The 24,331-nt window shown below is 32.4% G+C and overlaps 2 protein-coding genes and 1 long non-coding RNA gene across 3 annotated transcripts in view; 1 reads left to right on the plus strand and 2 right to left on the minus strand.

Moving 5' to 3' along the window:
- Positions 1-748: 748 nt before the first annotated feature.
- Positions 749-8,319, plus strand: LOC111700292 (FYVE, RhoGEF and PH domain-containing protein 3). The gene is made up of 7 exons (XM_023471164.1): positions 749-847; positions 1,230-1,313; positions 1,683-1,744; positions 1,956-2,188; positions 2,579-3,585; positions 5,829-5,930; positions 7,312-8,319. Exons 1-7 carry the CDS (start codon positions 827-829, stop codon positions 7,363-7,365), a joined length of 1,563 nt encoding a protein of 520 aa, XP_023326932.1. The 5' UTR covers positions 749-826; the 3' UTR covers positions 7,366-8,319.
- A 2,596-nt stretch (positions 8,320-10,915) lies between these two features.
- The window catches only part of LOC111700293 (uncharacterized), a 21,945-nt gene continuing 8,529 nt past the window's right edge, over positions 10,916-24,331 (minus strand). The window contains exons 6-17 of the mRNA XM_023471165.1: positions 24,003-24,067; positions 23,075-23,147; positions 22,255-22,327; positions 21,696-21,747; positions 21,430-21,572; positions 20,710-20,753; positions 19,853-19,930; positions 19,069-19,143; positions 18,265-18,342; positions 17,984-18,081; positions 17,240-17,387; positions 10,916-11,061 (exon numbers count right to left, since the gene is read on the minus strand). Coding sequence (XP_023326933.1) covers positions 10,933-11,061; positions 17,240-17,387; positions 17,984-18,081; positions 18,265-18,342; positions 19,069-19,143; positions 19,853-19,930; positions 20,710-20,753; positions 21,430-21,572; positions 21,696-21,747; positions 22,255-22,327; positions 23,075-23,147; positions 24,003-24,067 — 1,056 coding nt within the window. The 3' untranslated portion in view covers positions 10,916-10,932. The remainder of the gene's footprint in view (positions 11,062-17,239; positions 17,388-17,983; positions 18,082-18,264; positions 18,343-19,068; positions 19,144-19,852; positions 19,931-20,709; positions 20,754-21,429; positions 21,573-21,695; positions 21,748-22,254; positions 22,328-23,074; positions 23,148-24,002; positions 24,068-24,331) is intronic.
- On the minus strand, positions 11,711-15,209 carry LOC111700281 (uncharacterized). Its single transcript, XR_002764959.1, has 5 exons — positions 15,152-15,209; positions 14,411-14,520; positions 13,380-13,465; positions 12,632-12,724; positions 11,711-11,841 (listed from the first exon to the last, which is right to left on the minus strand). It is a non-coding gene; the product is annotated as an uncharacterized LOC111700281 (long non-coding RNA).

Consider the following 24,331-nt stretch of genomic DNA (forward strand, 5'->3'; position numbering starts at 1 on the left):
GTTTATAAAAATTTGACAAATTAGGTCCACTGAAGAAACATTTGTGCAAATCTTAAACGCTATTCCAAATGAACGTTAGTCCCATTGATCATTAGTCCAATTGATATGACACTACCAACATGATCAAAGACGATTTTCACCTTTTTTAATTCTACGCGGTTTTCGCCGCGGCATTTAAAAATTTAATTTCTAAACATAATTCGAAATTGAGGGCGGGGCAATTTTTTCAAGGATAACTTTGAGAAGCAATAGAAACTTAGATGCTTTGGTAATTCTATCAATTTGTACGACCAATATTTATCAACTAAAATAGTATTTAGTAGTGGATCTATGTGGAAATTATCAGTTTGATTTTCAATTGTTTTATTTAAAAGGTCTGTCCTAGTGAACGATTTTTGGACAAAATAAACAATCACTATTTTCTTTCTAGTTTGGACCCGCCTAACCAGGGTAGGTTATTTTGAGTTTTTCGCCTAAGGGTAATTTTCTAGAGAGCGATTAATATTTGTTTAGCGTTATTATAAGGTTGGGTTGGGATAAAACAGTTTCTATGTCTATGTGGTGTATTTAAGAAGCATATACAATAGTTATAGAAGGGAGGGGGGCGTCCAAAAACATTCTGATACTCGGAAATTACTTAATAATTCTGATTCTAATAATAGAAATAAGATGAACAATAATAATAACAATCAATAAGAACTATAAAGTTGAATTTTTGCGACCCTTTTTTGTGGAATTTTGTAGACAAAACCTGTTAACATCTCGGACAAGGAGGCGTGTTCTAGTTTCCCTTCAGGAGAACTCTAAGCAGGAGGAGGACTCGGAGATGAAGATTCTCAGGAAGAAGGTAACCCCCCCCCCCCCATGGTCAAGGGGGTGGGGAGCGATCCAATTGTGGGTTCTTATGTTTCCATTAAAAGTTTTTTCTATTTTTTGTATAGATTTTACGATGTTTCAGAAGTTTTCGAAAACAAGTTTAGTTCATAAAAATACTTCTGATGTTTTGTATTTATCTACTGAAAAGTAAAGCAGGGTAAAGATATTAAAAGGGAGAATTAACTGATGAAAAGTGAAAAGAAAATAATGTTTAATACCAAATCATGTGTCTCAAAGATAAATATTTATCAAGGTGAGCTGTAATCTAAACAAAAAAAGAATTAATAAGTAAGAAATAAAGCATAAAATAGAGAGAGAGAAAAGATGAGAAAGAGTTAAAACTACATATTTAGGCAATAGAGGAGATTATTAACAGTGAGAAGTCATACCTTCGACACCTGGAGATGGTCGAGGAGTACTTTATGACCCCGATTCAGGCATGGGGCAATAAAATACAATCAGCCCAGAAAGTGTCTTAACCTAACCTAACCCTAAAATGTATACTAATATCTCTCTTTCTTATAATTCAACGTGGCAAGCACGCGTAACTCCTTTAGGCAACTGCCTCTATTTTGAGTCCTTGATAAAATATGTTATTTTTTCATTGTTACATTAAAAAATATATTTAAATGTTTTGCTTTTATACATAATTTGTCACAAGAAGAGGACAAATTTTTTGCATCCTTATATTTTTGTGAATTCGGATCCAAGGCACTGAACAAATTCTGTTAATCATTCCTAAATAGTTGGTTTCTGGTTCTAACTGTATTATAAGTGCAGATTGTAAATTGTTAACCCTGCTGTAGGAATCAGCTTTTCTACCACAGAATGTGTTTTCTGCAGTTTTTGGAGATATTTTGGGAATACGGTGAGACTAAATACAATATTTATACTTAATTAAAGAGACAGGGGTGTATATTTTCATGAAAAATAATACCCCCCCCCAGAAGAGACATGTTTGCGCGGAGTGGAGCACAGACATTTTTTAAAAAGTTTTTTTTAGATCTTCTAAAATTATTCTCAAAAATACGCACCCCTGAAAGAGAATAGACATATTTTCAAGTGTCCTTCATTTAAAGAATGGAATGTCAGATTCGCAAAAACTCCCTCCTCATCACCCCGGTTCAGCGGATTCCACGCTACAAACTTCTTCTTGATGACGTCATCAAGAACACGCCGCGCTTCCATCCTGACCGGAACAACCTTGAGGAGGCGAGGACACAGATCGACGCGATCGCCTGGTACATTAACGATCAGATCAAGGAGCATGAGAATAATCAGCTCATGATCAGTATACAGAAGAGTCTACAAGGTCAGTGAAAAATTAATGACGCTTCACGCCTCTTGTAATTCTTAATTTAAAAAATTGATATTTTCTTCACCTAAAATTTTAACTTTAAAAATTCCATAAAAATTAGGGGGAAAAAAATATGATTAGTTACGAACATTTTACTGTTGAAATTCAAAGGCCGCCAAAAACCCGTCTTCAAACACTAATTTCAGAAATAAGACATAGAATATTTGTACTAAACCCGCAATTTCGGTAAAAAATGTATCCTTTAGGTGGCTTCTAAAGGAATAGTATTTGTTCATGTGTACAAATTTACATCTCGAATCCTATTTTGTTTTAGAAAATATAAATTTTTCAAATTACTTAAATCAGTAAAACGTAAATAAACCTCCCTCAAAACAACATGTTCAGGTGGATTACCGAAAATAATAAAACCAGGAAGAAAACTTATTCGCCACGGTAACCTCATGAAGGTCAGCAAAAGCGGAGGCCACGCCCAGCCTCGCTACTTTGTCCTCTTTTCTGACATGTTAATGTACTGCAAGTTTCGAGGAAACCCCCTGGCTGGAGGAGTCCTAGAACTCCCTAAGCATGATGCTCTGGAGGTATGCTGTGTACTCCCTCTGAAACATACAGTAGTAGAGCATGTTGTAGGAAAAGGAGTGTTTACAGTTCAATGCCAGAAAGAGAGCCTGGTGCTCTACACAACTAATGCCGAGGACACACACTGGGTGGAAGACATCAGGAAATCGGTGAAGCAGTTGAAGAAGAACAGCGCTACCTTAAAGAGAGAGAGCTCAAAGTTTGAACCGATGAGAAAACCGGACATTTTGAAACTTCGAAGAGAGAGTTTGAGCAAGATAATGCTCATGAGAAAGACGGAAGAGTCCAAGAGGGAGGAGTTAAAAACAAGTACAAGCACACGAAGTCCTCTTCTTATGTTGACTCCCCGCAAGAGGAAACCAGATTACCGACTTGAAAGTCCGACTAAAATGAATAAAATCATTGAATCACCAAGCGTTTCTTCATCAAGAACCCCGAAGCTAGGACCGTCTCCGGCGACCAGACGAACTCCACCAAGGAAGGCAAAGGATATGTTTACGTCTACTCCCGTTAGAACCGTGGAATCCATGAAAACCGCAAGTCCGGGAAGGACACCGACAAGAACCGCTGCTCCGCGAAGATCTCCGGTAAAGAAAGTTGCCTTTCCTGTCGTCTTAGAACCGGAAAAGGAAAAATCCCCGGAAGTTGAATTGAGAAATAAAGCTAAAACTTCGTTTAAAAAGCAGCCAAGAAACTCTTTAAGATCCTTGAGTTTGAACCGCACCACTAAGCTGAAGAGAGAAGAGGCCAAATCTAAAACTATATTCCGCTCTCCTTCTATCTACGATGAACCAAAACCTATTAAGGACGAGGAGGTATTTTTTGATCTTATTTGAACACAATAATTAATGATTGATTGATCTATTTAAATTCATTTAAACGAATTTCAAGTGACCCTCCGTTCTAAAATGGTTCACAACGGTACCCTTAAAGCTCTGTGTAATAAAGAATGAATTATATATTAATGTTATTTTTAATTGTGATTTCTCTACAATAGTGTCCTGCGCATTTCTACTGCAGGAAAATATAAAGGCCGAAATATCAGTATTTAAAACTTTTGAACCCTGAAAACCAAATTGTGAAATTGGATAATTCCATCATTGCATGGAGGGTACTTGAAATTACGCTCACAGTCCGTTTAATTGTGTTAAAAAATTATATTTTTATTGAGATTTTCAACTTACTTCATGATTAATGTGTTTCATGTCAAACAAAAAAGATTTTTGGATGAATAATGAATATTCAACTTAGATGATTTTAATCTTAAGGGCAGGTACAGGGTGTCCCACATCATATTAGATTATAATTGCGATTTTTGGTACAAATCAGGAGATTTAAAAAGATTTAATCATTTTAAAAAATTGTAAAAGGCTAGATAAAAAAATTTGCAAGCAGAAAATACTAGTTTTTACGAGTAATATGTGCGTATTTTGGCTTTAAAGCTTGGTGATAATTTGATATGACATGGGACGCTCTGTTAATGCGTAGAACAAGCAAAACAACTTTATTTTATGAAAATATCATTTTAATGCACACCTACAATCCTTTTAACAAACAATGCACAGCTACAATCCTTTTAACAAACAATGCACAGCTACAATCCTTTTAACAAACAATGCACAGCTACAATCCTTTTAACAAACAATGTACAAAGTATGTGGTATTAAGAGTTAAGGTCTCATGAGGTAGGGAACCCCCAGACGCCATTAGCCTCCGCTATGCAGACACGAGCCTCCCAGATTTGCTGGGCAGATTGAGTCTCCGCTATGCAGTAATGAGCATGCGCAATACATCAAAACGTGCCTGTGTAATACAGGAGGTTTTTTTAAACTTGTGTTTTAAGTTTAAATAAAAGATTTTTTTAATTTTTCTACATAGTGACATGAGAGGTTGTCATACCTCATTATCCTACATAGTGCCTAATTATGACTAATTAAGTGGTATATATAAAACACTAAACATTTTTACCCCCCGAAAAAATATTCATAGAAAAAAATTTAATTAAATTTCATTTAATTTTTTACGAACTTTGATTTAAGCGATACCATTTTTGTAGTTCAAAGTAAATCTAGAAAATGTGAATAATTTTTTTTTAATATTTATAAAAAAAAGTATTTTTAAATAAAAGATTACAACACAACAAACTAAATTTACTTCAGAAATATTTCTCCAAATATCTTCCTTTCTGTATAAGAAATTTTTTAAGTTTTAGTATAACTGTATATATGTTTCTAAACATGACAATCAATAAATAACTCTTATCTTTAGTAAAATTCTTATGCTACAAAGTTTAAAAAAAATTTCATTACACATAAAAACCAAGATTTAAAAATAGCTGTGCTGTATGGTGGAGGCACGTTTACTGCATAGCGACGGCACGGTCTGCATAGCGAAGGCCTGGTCTAAATAGTGGAGACTCGGTCTGCCTAACAAGTTTGGGAGGCTCGTGTCTGCATAGCGGAGGCTCATGGCGTCCGGGGGTTCCCTCCTTCGTCTCAACGTGTTTCAATCACTTCTCGCTATTCAATGAATTTAGGCATTTTTGCGATATACAGCCTACAGGGTTACCCACAAAGGATGAGACTTCTGAGTGTTTCCTCATATATGATTCCCTGTAACTATAAACTTATTTTTTTTTGCCAAATAAAAACCACAATCAAGGCAGCAGACATACTTTAAACTTTGTAACGACAAATTTGAAGAGTTTCAAGTTGTCTTCATAGTCTCATCCTTTGTAGGTAACCCTGTATCAATAAAACCAGGTAAAAATTGAAAAATTTGTGCGCCAATTAAAAGGTTTCAATTAAATGAAGAACAAAGACAGAACTCATTTCTCATTTTATTTGTTACGAGAGCGGGGAAGGATGGCGGCCATAAGCCACACCATTTTCCCCTTCCATGTCACAGATCAGCTTTTTTGTCTTCCGGCAGCCTTAAGCCTTGACCGTTCGGTCTTCCGTGCCACATTTGAGTCTTCCGGCAATTATTACGTTTTATATGATAAATTTAGTGCATTGAAATTATGATTTTAAAAAATTCAGCCGCATTATGCATTTAGGACGCGATGAGCTCCTATCTGAGTGGACGAATTGTACCTTTAACTCCCTCAACCCGACCAACCAATGTTGAACATCTTGTTAAAAAACAAAATGAAACACAGGCAAGAAAAAATTTTATTTTTAATTTTTCATCACCATTCTAATCAACGATGGATCTTGGTTTAAAAGAGAGATTTAGATTTTCTGGGCTTTTTTACAGATTAATTTTGTATCAAAGAGAATGTAAGCGTTACTTCAATTGACCCTCCAATGCCCGATTTACAACGGTACTCTAAAACCATACTCAAAAATGTATAAGATATTTTTGACTCGGTAAATCTTCATTTTTGTGAGTTTCTCCCTTGCTTCTTATACGCAAGAAATGTGCAAGTCACTTACGCAGAGAAACAAAAACATTGATATCTAATTCATGCTGGATCAGGCAAAGCTTTTTTAAGGGTACCGTTGTAAATCGGACATTTCCATCCTTACCATGGAGGGTCAATTGAAATTACACTTACAGTCCCTTTATTATAAATCTCAATGGAAAATATTTCAACAATTCGAATTTACAAAGTAAAGAAAATATATCTTAAATATGCCGAGGACTGAAAGGCCGGAGACTGTCATGAAAGCCCTGATATATGAAATTTTATCGTGAATGAATTTTGTAGATAATAGAAATTTCATAAGAAAGAAAAAGGAAAAAAGTTTTAATACAGTTTAACCCACAAAAAATGGGACTTTTTATACACCACTATCTAAATTCTAAAAAAAGATTTATTAAAGAACAATTTTATCTCTTGATGAATCCTAGAATTAATAAAGTAAGTAATAATCGTACAGACGTCTTTTTAAGCCTAATCTTCTGTGAGTAATCATGTTACTAAATTTCTGTTAAAGAGTTTTCCATTAAACGTATATGATTGGAAAGTTGACAGTTAAAGTGAACTTCTAATTACAGAGTGGCAAGTCCGATTTACAGTGCTACCCTTCAAACTTCTAGTCTTCTTAACTATATTATGTAGAAATCTTGTTTTTCTCTTATGAACAATGATTATCTTCAATTGTTTAATGTGTAAGCGAAAATTAAGGAAATTACCAGAATTTCAAATTAGCAAAACTATGGTATGGTGTGAATCGGAAATACCACTCTTAATAAGGTGGGCCACTTAAAATTACGCCCACAGTCCCTTTAAGTATTTCTATTTATTATCTATTAAGCACCCAGTGTGGCCCAGGGGAGTAATATTTAGTTGCACCGTTTACCCACTCCTTGTCATAAATTAGGATTTTAGCTAGCTTTCCCTACTTAGCTTAGAATCTCAAAACCAATCTAAGAACATTTCTGTGGGTCTCCCGAGTTCCCCAATCAAGATTTGAGGCAAATCGGTCCAGGGGATCCTGAGTTATGATCGGACAAACAAACAAAGATTATAACTTTATATATATATATAGATACCTGTGATATTTTAATAATATTTTAAAAACGATTTTGTTTAGGTGAATCATCCTGTTGCTATTCCTGATAGCAAGGGCTACTGCACTATTTCATAACAGTTAACAAACATTTAAAGGATTTTTTGCCTTAGAATTCACAAAATCATAAAAACAATGCAGTACGCTCAATTTTACAACGCGTCAAAGAAACTGATTACTTGCTACAAACTCTTATCCCTAATCTCTAATCCCTGAATTGGTCCAACTACAATCGGACCGCAAAGATATGTGAATAGAAAAATTCGAGTATAAGATTAGTATAAGATTAGAGTATAAGATAGTGAGTCTGACCCGAAATCGTACATTGAAGATTTCGTCTTCTTTTATAAACACATTTGTTTTGAGACATTTTTAGTATGAATTATTTGATGCTTGACAGTTATTTGTTTATTTATTATGAGAAAATATTGGAAAACATATTTATTAACATTTTTAAAATCCCCATATTTACTTTTTATATCTTCTTGTGTATTTTCTTTTTATTATTGAATTTTTTTTATTGAATTTGATTATGTTAGGGTAACAGCTTAGGATCTATTTAGTTTTAAGGGCCAGGTTCTGGACATTTCTTCAAGATTTACTTTTTAATTAAATTTAAAAAAAATTACAATTCTTAGAGATCATTAAGTTTTTAATAATCTCTTATTATTTAGCAATTGAGATTTGTGTTTTGATAGCAAAAATGTTACGAATCCAGATCCAGGAGATCAAAATATGTGGATCCAACGAATCTGGATCCTAAGCACTGGTGACAATCAATTATGTCCTTATGACGGGGTCTTTTTATGTAGAGTAACATTTTTCATGAAATTTTTGCTTGATCTTGTTAAACAATGTTACAGTCGTTTTATATTTTCCTATGGTGTAAACTTTTAGTTTAAAATGTAAACCATCTAAATCTAGTTTGGCGTATATTTTACTACTATTATAGTAATATACATTATGTATTTAAGTAAAAAAGTTTTTTTCTTCTGTGTTTACAAGATATAATAATCAATTTTTTACTCTTAAGCTTAGTAGTATTACTTTATGCTTCTTATTTGTGCTATTCTTTTCAGAAATGTGAAAAATACAAAAAAACATCACTAATTTTTGCTGAAATACAGCTGATAATTAGTAGTTTTGTTAGAAGTTAGTTCTATTTTCTCACACAAGTTTAAAAGCTGCATGATCCGAACGGTACAAGGACTTTCGTCTTTACCGTACTCAGCGCAACAGAATTAGGCGGAGTGAAATATAGTTTTCTGACACTCTGAAAGTCACAGAATCGTGTAGAGCGAAATATTTTTCTCAGATTTTAAGTTAAATTATCTTATTTCATGATCGCTTTCAAATTTATTTTCAATAACAGTACCATTACATACATTAAAGTCTCGGGGGAAAGTCTAAGTTGTATTTTTTCACAGGAAAAAAGTTATGATCTGAAAACAGAAAATCGACATTTTTTCAGAAAAAAGTCCTTATAATTATATTTTTTTAATGTTTTTTATGGACTTTTTTTTAAAATTTGACTAAACAGACTTTTATCTAGAGAGCCTTTCCCGTGATGAGATAGATTTATTTCTGATACCTCGATAATCAATGAAAAAGATTATAAATCTTTTTTAGATTACCATTAGGTTTTGTGTTTAACATCTGTAATACAGGGTTACTCACAAAAGACGAGTCTTCAGAGACGACTGCACGGAAGTATTTTTATTGTGTTGGTTATTTGCAACTAAAAATGTGTTTCTTTCTCTGTCAAATTATTGAGTACTAGCCTTAGAGGGCGCTTCGCGCCCATCTTCTAAATTAATTGTGAACATGTTCTCTTTGTGTACATCGTAAAACAAAACAAAAATAATTCGCGGATTTTCACAAAAAATTTCGTGGATTTTCAAAATTTTCAAAAATTTAATGAAGATCGAATTTTGATGGAGACAAATATTTGAAATTTTGATCATTCATAAACCTTCCCTGGGGTCCCTAGATGTCCCACAAAAAATTTGGGCCCGATCGGTTCAGCCGTTTTGACGTTTATTGGATACAAACAAACAGACAAGCCAAATTTATATATAGATGTTATTTCAAAACTGTATGCTAGACAGAAAACTAATGTTTAAGGTCGTCGTAATAGTCTCAACCATTGTGGTTAACCAATATCCCTGGCTCACTATATGTGTCCTACACATTTCTTTACAAAACTAAAATAATAAAATCATGATTAAAAAATCGCCTAAATCGGGTGAAAAAGTTGGATGGCACCCGATTAGGCGACAAAAATCGCTTATTTTCACTAAAACATCGTTTTCATTCAACCAAAAAATCTCTTGTATTCAACAAAAAACTCGCTTATTTTCAGCAAAAATAATTGTTTATATTTAACAAAAAAGTCGCTTAAATTCACCTAAAAAATCGCTTATTTTCAGCGAAAAACAATTTTGTTATTGTAATTTTTTAATTCCACTTTTTTCTTATGTACTTAATAAATTTCCGAGCTAGACATTTTAAATATCCCCCCTCCCCATATAGTACACGTGAAATACTTTTTAATAAAAATCTATCTGTATAAAGTCAAAAGAGGGTTAGCACCACTCCCCCTACATAATCTACATGCTAAGTAGCAGCAGTGCACAGCCCTAAATTTTTTTGCTTCCAAGTCTAACACAAATTGGCAACAATGTTTTTGTTTCTGGATCAGAAGACTCAATTTCACAGTATATATGAAATACTGGATTATCGATGTTTTGGACAAAATTTTCAAAATCTTTGTTTTGTTCAGATTTTAGGCATACAAACAATAAAATGTGATAAAAATTCCAAAATATTTTTTAAAAGTTTTAAAAAATTCGCGAAACCATTTTTTAGGGAAAATTTTTTTTTAGATTGTTGGAAAAATGTTTATCCTATTTTTTCTCCAAATTTTCATTAAAATTCATCAAAATTTAATGAGATATAAGTTACAAAAGATTTAAGCCAATTATTTGCAATTTTAAAGTCATAAAAGTTCTAAGGTTGTATAATTTGATAACATTTACTGCAGATTTCCACTAACAATTTTTCCGGATTTTTTGTTATATATTTTTCTGTTTTTGATAATTTTTTCTGAAATTTTGTGGCAAAACTCGATTCCTTTATCTGGGTACAAGTTAGTTTAAAAAATTTTTGTCTTCTCAATAGCTTTTTATTAAGAGGAGTTAAAACTAAAAGCAATTTAAGAAATCAAACTTAGGTGAAATAAACTTTAATTCGTCGTGAGGCGGTTCAAGCACTCTGTAAGTCTCCTATTTCTTATTTAATTCATTTTAAAAACAAACCTTTTCTTTTTGCAATCATTGAAAACAATATAACGTTTAAAAATGGCTTTTATAAGAAAACTTTCAAAATTATGAAAACTAGACTTGACTGGTTTGGCTGTTTGATGGGAGCTAACAAACAGACAACGTGTTTTTCTTTCAATGTATTTTTCTGAATCGTTAACGTTCGTTTTTACCACAGGCAACGTTTACTTCAGTAAATTCTTTAGTGTAATATTTCTTTGCTTTTCAAAACCTTTCTTTTTTAAAAAGAACTTTGACCAAAAAATCGCTTATTTGGTAGCAAAAGTTGGATTGCTTCCAAAAAACGATACAAAATCACTTATATTTAAAAAAAATCGATTAAGTAGGAAGAAAAACGATGAAAAAAACTAAACCTGTCTGAGTATGATGTGAGCATATCAGGAGGAGGTTGTAGAGATATCCTGTTGTTTTGAATGTCATCCAAAAAATCATCCTAAAATCAAATCTTTACTTTTTTGTTCGAGTTTACACGCCACTTTTTATAAATGACGATTTTAGCCACAGACATATCAACAGAGATTACAACTTTATATATACTATACATAAATATATATATATATAAATATCTAAATCGTAATAACCTGGCGGTCTATACAACCATAAAAAAAACTTTAATTTAATATATTATTTTCCTAAAGAAATTGAGCCACTAACTAAAAATTCCAATTCCCATATCTTTGCAACCTGCAGATGGGGTGAAACCTTTTATATTTTGAACTAATAGATGATTTGATCTAACAGAATTCATACATATTTTTAAATATCTAAGGTCTGTGACATTGGGTTGTAAAGCTATAGAAATGAATGGGGTTTTAGCCACAAACTAAAATTTTTCAATCTATATATCTTTGGTAACTGATGATGTAAACCGTTGCCATTTAAATCTCAGATTAATTATTCTAACAGAGTTCATAGTTTGAAGTGTACAGGGTCTACGCCATTGGGTTACAAAGATATAGGGGTTAGAAGGGGGAAAATAGAATTTGAGGCAAGGCTCAATTTCTTTATAGAAAGCAAACAATATTTATTTTCAAAGTGCTTAAGTACTATTTGGGGTAAATACTCGATTTCTAAAAACAAAATTCTAATGAAATAATCTATTCTATAATTGTAACTAAATAACGTAACATAACATAACATAATTGTGTAAAAATATTAAGAATTTGTCTTCTTTTGACTATCTACTTCTAACCCCACACCAGCAGATTCAACTCTGAAAAATATGATTTTAAAATCTCCATTCTTTTTCTAGGAATGGATCGTTTTTACTTTTCTGAAAAACGAAACGATCGTTTTTTTTAATTTCAAAACTGAATAGTAATTTTTTCTTTTTTATTTCATCGTGCCGTTGACGAAGGTTTCGTTAACAAGTGCCCTTCGTTAAAGATCGTTGACGGCGACCCTTTATTATAAACTATACTTGTAACTAAATTAATCAGAAAACAATAAGGTCAATTTACTCTGTATAAAAACAATGTGTAACTATAAACTATGAAAAAAATATGAAAAAAAAATCTTATAAAACTCATTTACTTAGTTTTTTTTTATTTATAAACGGTTGTTTTTTTCAGTAAAACGAACATCGTCGTTTAGTATTTCGTTAATCAAAAGTTTTTAAGGGTCGTTTTTAAAAATTATTAGCAACCACTAGCTACCTGTTTCCAGAAGAATCAGTTTTATTCTCCTGGTTTGGAGAAAGCAACCACTAGCTACCTGTTTCCAGAAGAATCAGTTTTATTCTTCTGGTTTGGAGAAAGCAACCAGCAGCTACCTGTTTCCAGAAGAATCAGTTTTATTCTCCTGGTTTGGAGAAAGCAACCACTAGCTACCTGTTTCCAGAAGAATCAGTTTTATTCGTCTGGTTTGGAGAAAGCAACCAGCAGCTACCTGTTCCCAGAAGAATCAGTTTTATTCTCCTGGTTTGGAGAAAGCAACCACTAGCTACCTGTTTCCAGAAGAATCAGTTTTATTCTCCTGGTTTGGAGAAAGCAACCACTAGCTACCTGTTCCCAGAAGAATCAGTTTTATTCTCCTGGTTTGGAGAAAGTTGGCTTTGTGCTAACAGTGTCCATTGCTTTACATGTGGGTCTGTGGATCTGCAATGAAAACAATATTCAGGGGCGGCCTCAGGAATTTTTAAAAAGGGGCTTAAATTTGTTCCGGGTGGGGATTAAGTATCCCTTGGGGGGGGNGGGGGGGGGCTTAAAACCTAATGGAAACCATAGACTTTACTGATCCAGCCAGGAGGGCTGTACCCCAATATCCCCCCCCCTGTGTATGCTTCTGAGAATACTATATGCGGTTTGTGAATTTTGATTGTCATCACTGGAACTTGAAGCCCAAAATGTCTTCAGGCGGTGGAGCCACAAAATAGTTTTGAAGTCGAACCAAGATTTAGTTGAGTATAACTGAGTTGAGTAGGTTGACTTTTGTGTAGACACATATATAAGCTTTCAGGCGAAGCTGGGTTTTAAAGCTAGGGTATAGGATATAGACTTGTAGTATGATTTGTATGGAGTCGTCGTCGTATCTACCAATACAATGAAGACGAATTTTGATTAAAATTTTGATTTCTACAAAGCTTTTAAACAACAGAGACACGTAAACAAGTAAACAAAGAGAAGATGTTGACTACTAGCTTCAATTTGTTAATATGTAAACTTGCAACATGAAAACATTTGTCAGAGATAAAAACATTATTATTTTAAAAAGTCGTCATCTTTATATTGTTAAAAACGTCGACCACTTTACCTTGTAAGTGCAGGAACCAGATCAAGGGACTGCTCCCATGTCCCAAAAGTTTCTTTCTCTTCAATACTGAGATCTTCAAACTTAACCTTGAATCAATACTTGTGCAATTATTAAAACTTAACGAAATTTCTGTTATTTATATGTAAACATTTTCCTTCGCCCGTTACTATTTAATGTTTTTCTTGGTTTTTAAATATTTATACAATAATCTGAAGATGCTTATCGATTCAAAATTGTATTTTCTAAGAGTTAACTTTTATTAAATTTGACGAAAAAAGTTAGAAAAAACGTTAACCGGTACTTTTTGTCAGTAAATAGAGTTGCAGAACTATAGGTGTACACTACAACTTCAGAAATGCCTAGTAAAACTATTTGCATTGTACCAACATCATTAAGTATTGTTATACAGTCGTCTCCTATTTCAGAGTTGTCCATAGTTATCACTGTATTCTAAACATAAACATCACGTCCACGGTCCGTTAACGAACGGTTGATTTTACTTAACATATTCTGTCAACATTTTAAATCTATATAATAAAACAAGACATTCGTATATATATATATGTTGCGTATAGCCGGCCAAACGGCTGGACCAATTGGGCTGAAATTTTTGTGGACACTCATGGGTGGCCGTGAGGTGTTATAGGCTAAAAATTGTTGTTTTTAAAATTTAATTTTTTTTTCAAATATTTTTTTCCACGGCCCTTCAGCTAGTATTTTATAAAAAGCACAAGGATGGAAAATACAATTTTAAACTGCATAAGACAAGCCTTTTGTGGAGCCCTCTGAAATACAGAAAACCTTGAATATATTGAAAAAACCCGAAAATATTTCATCAAATTTTAGAACAGCCTCAAATTTTAAGTGTCGCAACGCCCTTGGTCTTTGGATTTATCTCTTATTATTTTTGTAGCCCTAGACATATACATTTTATATTTGCAACGCGCTTGTTTCTAGTCGTAGTTTAAAAGGAGTAACGTGAGAGCGGGAGTCAGGTTTTCAGTGCAGCCGATTTATCCGTAAATAATTACCTGTTCGACAAACCCTTCTTCGAAGCTGTCTGGCCTCGGTTCCTCTTCCCAAACAGGTTTAGCCAGGTCTAACGAGGTCCAATTACGAACATCAGTTTCAGCAGGCAACCCTGAAATATAATAGTTAGGATCCGGATCCGTTGAATCCGTAACATTTTTGCTTAAACCCCAAAACTTAAATCCGAACCGTTGAAAAAAAGAAAGATTTTTTAAATTTTCCACATATCTCTGAGCGATTTATCAAGTTTAGCATAAAAACAAGCGAAAAAAGAAAGAATAATTTGAAACCTCTTCCTTGGTAACAAAGATCAGTAAATCTTAAAGAAATGTGCCTCCATAACCTATTGGATCCAGACTCCGGATCCATTTGATTTTTTCAGGGCGGATCCGGGATCCACATCACAATAAAATAGATTCTAAGCATGCTGGAAATCATGTTTCTTCCTTTGAAAGGGCTGCAAACATAAAACCATTTAATCCTCCAGTTCTAAAGTGGCATGTCCGATTTACACACGGTGACCTTCTTCCAGAACACAATTTTCAGCAATTAGAATAAGGATATCTTCGTCAACCATGCTTGGGTAAGGGTTTCAAGGGTAACGTTGTGAATCTGATATGACCCTTTAACAATTTTTAAAGAAATGTAATATTCGTCAATTAAAGACCTTAATTTTCTTTAACCGAAATGTAAGATAAAAATTAAAATGTGTTTAATTGGATTTAAACGTTGGTATCTCTTACCCAAGTCCAGATAGTTTTTTTGTAGTTGTGGGGGAAGTTCATCAGTCCAACCATATCTTGGATAGCAAATCAATTTATATAAATAAATATAAATTGATTAATTTATATATATATATAGATACCTGTGATATTTTAATAATATTTTAAAAACGATTTTGTTTAGGTGAATCATCCTGTTGCTATTCCTGATAGCAAGGGCTACTGCACTATTTCATAACAGTTAACAAACATTTAAAGGATTTTTTGCCTTAGAATTCACAAAATCATAAAAACAATGCAGTACGCTCAATTTTACAACGCGTCAAAGAAACTGATTACTTGCTACAAACTCTTATCCCTAATCTCTAATCCCTGAATTGGTCCAACTACAATCGGACCGCAAAGATATGTGAATAGAAAAATTCGAGTATAAGATTAGTATAAGATTAGAGTATAAGATAGTGAGTCTGACCCGAAATCGTACATTGAAGATTTCGTCTTCTTTTATAAACACATTTGTTTTGAGACATTTTTAGTATGAATTATTTGATGCTTGACAGTTATTTGTTTATTTATTATGAGAAAATATTGGAAAACATATTTATTAACATTTTTAAAATCCCCATATTTACTTTTTATATCTTCTTGTGTATTTTCTTTTTATTATTGAATTTTTTTTATTGAATTTGATTATGTTAGGGTAACAGCTTAGGATCTATTTAGTTTTAAGGGCCAGGTTCTGGACATTTCTTCAAGATTTACTTTTTAATTAAATTTAAAAAAAATTACAATTCTTAGAGATCATTAAGTTTTTAATAATCTCTTATTATTTAGCAATTGAGATTTGTGTTTTGATAGCAAAAATGTTACGAATCCAGATCCAGGAGATCAAAATATGTGGATCCAACGAATCTGGATCCTAAGCACTGGTGACAATCAATTATGTCCTTATGACGGGGTCTTTTTATGTAGAGTAACATTTTTCATGAAATTTTTGCTTGATCTTGTTAAACAATGTTACAGTCGTTTTATATTTTCCTATGGTGTAAACTTTTAGTTTAAAATGTAAACCATCTAAATCTAGTTTGGCGTATATTTTACTACTATTATAGTAATATACATTATGTATTTAAGTAAAAAAGTTTTTTTCTTCTGTGTTTACAAGATATAATAATCAATTTTTTACTCTTAAGCTTAGTAGTATTACTTTATGCTTCTTATTTGTGCTATTCTTTTCAGAAATGTGAAAAATACAAAAAAACATCACTAATTTTTGCTGAAATACAGCTGATAATTAGTAGTTTTGTTAGAAGTTAGTTCTATTTTCTCACACAAGTTTAAAAGCTGCATGATCCGAACGGTACAAGGACTTTCGTCTTTACCGTACTCAGCGCAACAGAATTAGGCGGAGTGAAATATAGTTTTCTGACACTCTGAAAGTCACAGAATCGTGTAGAGCGAAATATTTTTCTCAGATTTTAAGTTAAATTATCTTATTTCATGATCGCTTTCAAATTTATTTTCAATAACAGTACCATTACATACATTAAAGTCTCGGGGGAAAGTCTAAGTTGTATTTTTTCACAGGAAAAAAGTTATGATCTGAAAACAGAAAATCGACATTTTTTCAGAAAAAAGTCCTTATAATTATATTTTTTTAATGTTTTTTATGGACTTTTTTTTAAAATTTGACTAAACAGACTTTTATCTAGAGAGCCTTTCCCGTGATGAGATAGATTTATTTCTGATACCTCGATAATCAATGAAAAAGATTATAAATCTTTTTTAGATTACCATTAGGTTTTGTGTTTAACATCTGTAATACAGGGTTACTCACAAAAGACGAGTCTTCAGAGACGACTGCACGGAAGTATTTTTAATGTGTTGGTTATTTGCAACTAAAAATGTGTTTCTTTCTCTGTCAAATTATTGAGTACTAGCCTTAGAGGGCGCTTCGCGCCCATCTTCTAAATTAAATACACGCCACTTTTTATAAATGACGATTTTAGCCACAGACATATCAACAGAGATTACAACTTTATATATACTATACATAAATATATATATATATATATATATATATATTTATAGGAAGATGCTATTATCTACCTTGTTAACCCTTTTAGCCGGGTGTGAGTTGGGATCGCCTCCGAATCTAACAAACCCGCCTCCGGTGTTTTTCTGTCCCGAGGAGCCTCCGAAATTTGGATCTGGTACATTTGAATTTCCCGGAATACTGGGCCCCACAACAAGAGGTCTGAAAATAGTTTTTTCATATTACAACAAGTATTGGGCGTTGCGACACAAAAATGTGGCTTTAAAAGTTTTCCCTGAGGGTCAGAGTGTTCGAAACGATCTGCTTGAATGGTTTATACCAGAAACACCAATTTTTTCAACAAACTCTAAATCTTTGCAACCCAAAGTTGCAAGCATTCTATATAATAAAATCTCAATTCGGTTACATCTGGTAATATAAATATTAAAAGTTTATACCATTAGGTTGCAATGATATAGGGATTAGACATTTGAGTAAAAAATTCGAACCGAAATTATCACTAAAGTACAGTCCGCCTAATTCTGTTGCATAACACGGGTTGGGTCAAACAGTTACTAGGTACATTAGACGGGCTGGTACGGAATAGATTAGACAGGAATCCTTGAACTAGTTTGGATCATGCAACTTATGAACTAGTGTGAAATGTATGCTTAAACTTATATTCTGGGCCTCGTGTACATCTTTGAGCGGTAAAATTGATCTTATTTTGATCTTAATTTTAAGAAATTAAGGTACTTTGTCTCTGTTTCCTTTTAAATACCAAAAATAGTTTTTTTGTTTGTTTACAGGGTTCTTACCTTGTAGAAATATATTGTGGGTCTCCCACAAATTTGTTCCGTCCAGAGTAAAAATCTTTGTTTCTCCTTTGCTCATCATTTAGTAATTCCTCAACAATCTGAATATACAACAATTTTAAAATAAACCCAACTCTTACATGCAAATTGTTATCACTGCCCGAAACCTTAAAATCTAACAAATATAAATGGTTACCGTTGTTTTTCTAACTGGTAAAGTGTTCATTTCTGTACATTCCTCCATTGTTTCTAATAAGCAAGAAATGAGTCGTTGGTAATAGTACCTGTCCATATTGTTTCCAAGGTCTCTGAGTAGGTTTGGTTGATAGAGTTGTTTGACTATCCCAATACTCATGCTGCTCCTATAGATTAAAGGACTGTAAGCGTAATTTCAAGTGACCCATCATTTAAAGATGGCCATGACCGATTCACAACGGTATCCTTTTTTACTTCGTCTGATCAAGTATAAATTATAAATCCATGTTTATAATTTTTAAAACTGAATAATTGAAAGATATTTGAAAGTTATGTTTGAGAAGTCTCTTTTATAAAAGATCTGCAAAAGTTTAGTTTGTATAAATGTCTTGTTTTTAAGATTAAATACATTTTTCTGTTTACAAAGCCAAGAGCAGGCCCGATTCACTAGGGTACCCTTTTAACCTTTATATGATCAATAATGAGAAAGATAACGTTAAATTTTGGCAATTTCTTCTTTCTCCTTGCTTCCTAAATCCTCAAATCACATTTTTAAGCGAAATCAAAATAAAAAATAATGAAGTTTCAGTTAGAAATATAAGGGTATCTAATGCATCCATGATCAGACAAAGGTTTAGATTACGGATATCTAATTCATCCATGATCAGACAAAGGTTAAGATTACGGATATCTAATTCATCCTTGATCAGACAGAGGTTTAGATTACGGATATCTAATTCATCCTTGATCAGACAAAGGTTTAGATTACGGATATCTAATTCATCCTTGATCAGACAAAGGTTTAGATTACGTATATCGTTTTGGCACAAGTCCCTAAAAAAATAATAAATCTCGTTTTGTTTAACAATTTTAAAATTTGATTAATGTTTTACCCTTGATGGTGTGGTGGTTTGATACTGTTTATATTGATTAGTTGAAGAAGGTTTAGATTCTGAACCAACAAATACCTTTAACAAAGCTTATTCAAAACTAACATGAAAAGTACTTTTCTGGGTTTGATTATTTTATATTGGAATACTTAGGTGTTTGCAAATATAGGATTAGAAAAAAGTTTTCGAAAAAAAATTCTAATTCGAAATGAGTCATGAATCCATGCGCAATAGGATTTTATTTGTATCAGATTTGTATTTCTAAAATGACCCAAAAAAAATGAAACATTTGATTAAAACAACAAAATTACTGCGACCGATTTACAGTTTAGCTTTTTGCTTTTCATCAAATCCAAAGAACCGAATATTTGATAGATTTGAACGGGATTTTGCAGGCTCAAATTTGAACAACACCGATTCATAGCCTTTCTTAGTCTTTAACTTTGAATTGGTTGTTCAAATTTGAACCTGCTGTAGGTATTAAGCGCCGTAGCTAAAATTTATTAATTTTAGTTCCAAGTAACTACTTGTAAATGCTCCATTTATAATTTATACGAACACAATGAACTGTGTCTCTAAGGATTTTTTTTCCACAAACTCGGCTTTTCTAATCCCTATATCTCTGCAACTCATGTCAAATACCTTAAATACTTCAAACTGCCAATTCCGTTAGAACACATTTTAGATATCAAAAGTCTACACTTTCAAGTTTCAAAAATTAAGGAATTAGAAAACTATATTTTGTGAAAATTTCTTTATTGTAGTAAAATTAAATAAAGCTTGGTTCCTTGTTTGCGTGTTTGACCGGAAAGTAGAGTCTAGGAGGCTGGGTTGGAACCTGGGAAAGAATCTCTCGGTTCTCAGCCTGGAGCAAATCTTACAATTGAAGAGGGGGAAGAAAAAAGATTAAAAATTCAGATTTTTTAATTCAATTCCGTTCAAAAATCTCAATATAATTCGTACCTTTTTGCCTTGATATTTATATATCTAAAGTCACGTCTAACTAAAGTAAACTATCACGTTAATTTTAAAATCTTAAACGTTTTTTCATAATAACTCCTCTTATTAAAGAGCTTCTGAGAAGTTTGAATTGCTAATATTTAACCGAATGAATATTCATTTTTCATACAGGGTGTCCCAAAAAACATGGGAATTCAGTGACGAATTGGATATCGTCTTTGTTATATGAATTAGCATTGTAATACCTAATTTCAAAAGCCATAATATTATTATGTCTGCTAGAGTTTGTTTTATGAAAAGGGTAAAAGACTGTAAAGATGGGTCTATAATGTCTTCACAAGATGAACAGTGAAGAAGTTTACTCTGTTTGTATACTGCAATTTTTTTTGTTTTACTAAGTACAATCGTATGCAGGGAAAACATAAACAAACAAAATGTAAACATAGCAGACGAAAATCTTACAGAGTACAGCTTTCTCAGTAGGTATCACTATACTAAATCAAAGAATTATTTAAAAAGATGATATCGAATTCGTCACTGAATTCGCATGTTTATTGGGACACCCTGTACTTACGTTCCGTCAGAGCTAGTGGAGCAACAAAGGCACAAAGTCGTAGCAGTGATGTCAGTTGAATTTGAACTTCTTATTTTATTTTTAAATTATTTTTATGAATGAAAGATTTCCTGATCCAGTGAGACGAATATTGGATTGATGGCTCCTTTGTATCCTGAAATAATTTTAACATTATTTTATTAAATAATTGCTATGACATAAAGAAATTGAGCTTTTGCCACAAACTAAATTTTCTAAACCCTCTATCTTCGCAACCTTGTGGTGTAGGTCTATGACATTTCAACCTTAGGATAAATAATTTAAGGGAATTCATAGTTAGAAATATCTAAGGTTCAAAGATGTAGGGATTAGAAAATCAGAGTTTGCGGCAAAGTAGTAAATTAAATGATTTACTATTTTATGGACAAGTTTTCTTTAAAAACAGAAAACAACATGGGAAGTTAGAATCAAGCATTGATCACCACTTGTGCAGTTTAATTTCTATTCGTTATCCCATGTTTGTCATACTCAGCAAAAATAACTAAGATTAAGGAATCAAGCATGTATCCTAAAATCTGCAAGTGCCCTTGTTGGATATAGTAAAAAGCACCACTTAAAAGTTCCGACCTAAGGTTACATAATAATAAGGAATTTTTGCATCGAATAAAAAATCCTCCGTGGGTCTCCATTACCATCGAAATTAGAGTAATGCAATTTTGTCCAAAATAAGCTGGCTTGAAAAAGTTCGCTGGAAAACATTTCATCTTTTTACACAACGAGTTGAAAACTACGGCTATTCAAATATATCAGAATTTGCACTCCTATGCCACTTTAAATGGCAAAATGAATACCTGCCCCATGGCTAATCTCTTGTTTTTTGTTCCCATAATACGATTCAGTGATAGGCTCTTCCTGCCAAGTTGTGAACTTCATTTCCTGAGTGTCAGCATTGAAGAAACTGTGTCTTTCTTTATTTCTCTCCTCTCCAAATGTCCTGAATATTGATTAATACGTTTTAAATGCAATGCAAAGACGACCAAAGGGCTTCAGCGAAAATGCCGCAAACAATTCTTAAATGAAAACTTTGCGAAACTTATAATGTTTTGGTTTGGGTTACCTGTCTCTGTTTTTAACCCTAAGATCTGTTCCAATTTCAAAGTCATGTTTACCTAGATAGTTTCGTCATTATTGTTTTTATGGTTAAAGCTATTAGGGACTAAAAGAACTAGCTGAAAGGCCCGGCGTTGCCCGTTGATTTGTTTTTTAATTTTTGAAAGAAAAAACAAAAATTTGGATTAAAAAATCGTTTTTAAGCACATAACACCCCGGCCACTCATTAGTGTCCACACAAAAAAATCCATCCCATTAGGTCCAGCCGTTTGGCTGGCTGTGGCCGTGGGCAACACATATATATGAATGGCTTGTTTTATTTTATAGAGATAGATAAAAAATGAGGGGAAGGTCATATTTATGCGACATTACTGGTAAGACTTTGTGACCTCGCTCGTAGCTCCTCTTATGTTGGATCTACCCACAAGAATGAGAAAAGCAAATCTATTTGGTTTTTAATGAGGAATTTTACAAATTTTTGTTCTTTTTTAACAGCTCTTTTCAAAAAGAACAGTTGTGAATTAAAGCACATAAGATTTGCAATTTATTAAAGTTTAACAAGATACCTCTGATTTCGTTGAAGTTGACAATAATTGGAGATTTGGTAGATTTTACCGGTTTGTACTTTGGTAAGTGTTCCTTAACAGTAAACATCATTAAGTCATTTGATATATTAGAAATATTTAAAAATAAACACGGTAAAAAAAAGTTTCTGCTTATCAATGTATAAATAATCAGGACACTTTAAATCTAACCATTTATGATTATGTTGTATTGTACAATTATTTAAGGGTTAAATTGCAACAAAAAATTAAATTTTTTTTAAAAAGTTTATTTTTGAAAACATCCTATTCACATTTGATTGAATAATTAAATATGAAGATGCAAAGTGCGTATTACAATTTAGAGAGTTCCATTCATTAATAAACATGCATGGATCAAGTGACAACTTTCATAGCGCCACGAGTTATTTTTTCCCATGTTATTCCACTTAAAACCAAAACCACTTAAACCCCATTTGTCTCGAGCTTTGCTAAATGTGATCTACCTTTTTTATACCTTTCAAATTCAAATTTATTTAATAAATAAGACGATTTTCAAGTTGTCTCTTAGTTATCATGTTTATTGGACAACCTGTACTGAATTTAAAGTATTGAAATAAATGCCCAACCTGTACTCAGTGTACTGAATATAAAGTATTGAAAATAAATGCCCAACCTGTACTCAGTGTACTGAATATAAAGTATTGAAAATAAATGCCCAACCTGTACTTAATATAAAGTATTGAAAATAAATGCCCAAACTGTACTTAATATAAAGTATTGAAAATAAATGTCCAACCTGCACTGAATATAAAGTATTGTGTATTGAAAATAAATGTCCAACCTGTACTGAATGTCTAGAATCAATCACACTCAGCGGTTGAAATTGTTGGACAGTGTAACTACGCTCAGTAGATCTAAAATTATTATTGTTTAAAGAGACAGTTAGCGTAATTTCAAGTGACCCTCCAGGCAAAGATGGCAATGCCCGATTCACAACAGAACCCTTAAAAGCTTTACCTGATCAAGTATATAAATGATTTACAATTTTGAAAACTGATTATATATTTTAAATTGTGGTTTCTCTTTGGAATTAAGAACTTTTATTTCTAGAAAAACGACAATATCCTCAACATTATTGTTCAGATAAAGGTTTCAAGGGTACCGTCGTGAATCGGAAATGTACCTCTTTAATTAGAGCGTCACTTAAAATTACGCTTACAGTCCCTTTAAATAAGATAATTTAAGAAAAGAAAAATGTTACAATTCAAGGTTCGAATGTAAACTCCCAAGGTAAAATTACTCACTTCTAAATATATTTTTTTATTACATTAATAAACGTTGACATATTTTTAAATCAGTATGGTAACTATTATTTAAACTAATGTAACATATACAGTAAGACCTAGAAAACTTTGAAATATGAAGACGACTTATAGACAAAATTTATGACAGCAACAGACCCATTTCACTTGATAAATGGTGTTGTAATGTCGTTTTCCTATTCCACAGTTTTTTGTTTCTCACTGTAGACCAATCGATTAACAGTTTGTTTATAAATAATAACTAAAAAATCTTTTCTTTCATAACATTTCAGTAATGAAACTTATCATCTTGTCTTAAATATTAATTGTCTAATCAATATATTTTTGCAACCTGATGTCTTAAAAAGAGACAACGTTATTTTGCAGGTTGCAAATCTATAGGGATTAGACAACTAGATATTGAGGTCTATGTCTGAATCTTGACTATTTGAGAATGATTGATTTCACCTGAAAATATTGTGCAGTGGTGGTTTTGTTGCTGTGTCGTGGAAAGAAAATGGATCATATCGATCCTAAAATAAATTTTTTAAAAAAGATTTATAATTATTTTAAAATATTTAATAATTTTAAATTTATTGTACACTAGAATGGGAACCCAGCTTTGTCTGGAGATTTAATCTAATTTTTCAAACCAAAAATAGAAGATTTCTTCTTGTGGTTTAAAAGAGTTTGATGCAAATAGCTCATGGGGTACATGAGTTATGATGGGGCATACAAGCAAAAACAAAACATAGACTAATTATACAGAATAAAGCATTTCTTTCAAACATATATAT

Source organism: Eurytemora carolleeae, unplaced genomic scaffold (assembly GCF_000591075.1).
Source record: "Eurytemora carolleeae unplaced genomic scaffold, Eaff_2.0 scaffold266, whole genome shotgun sequence".
NCBI classification, from domain to species: Eukaryota; Metazoa; Arthropoda; class Copepoda; order Calanoida; family Temoridae; genus Eurytemora; species Eurytemora carolleeae.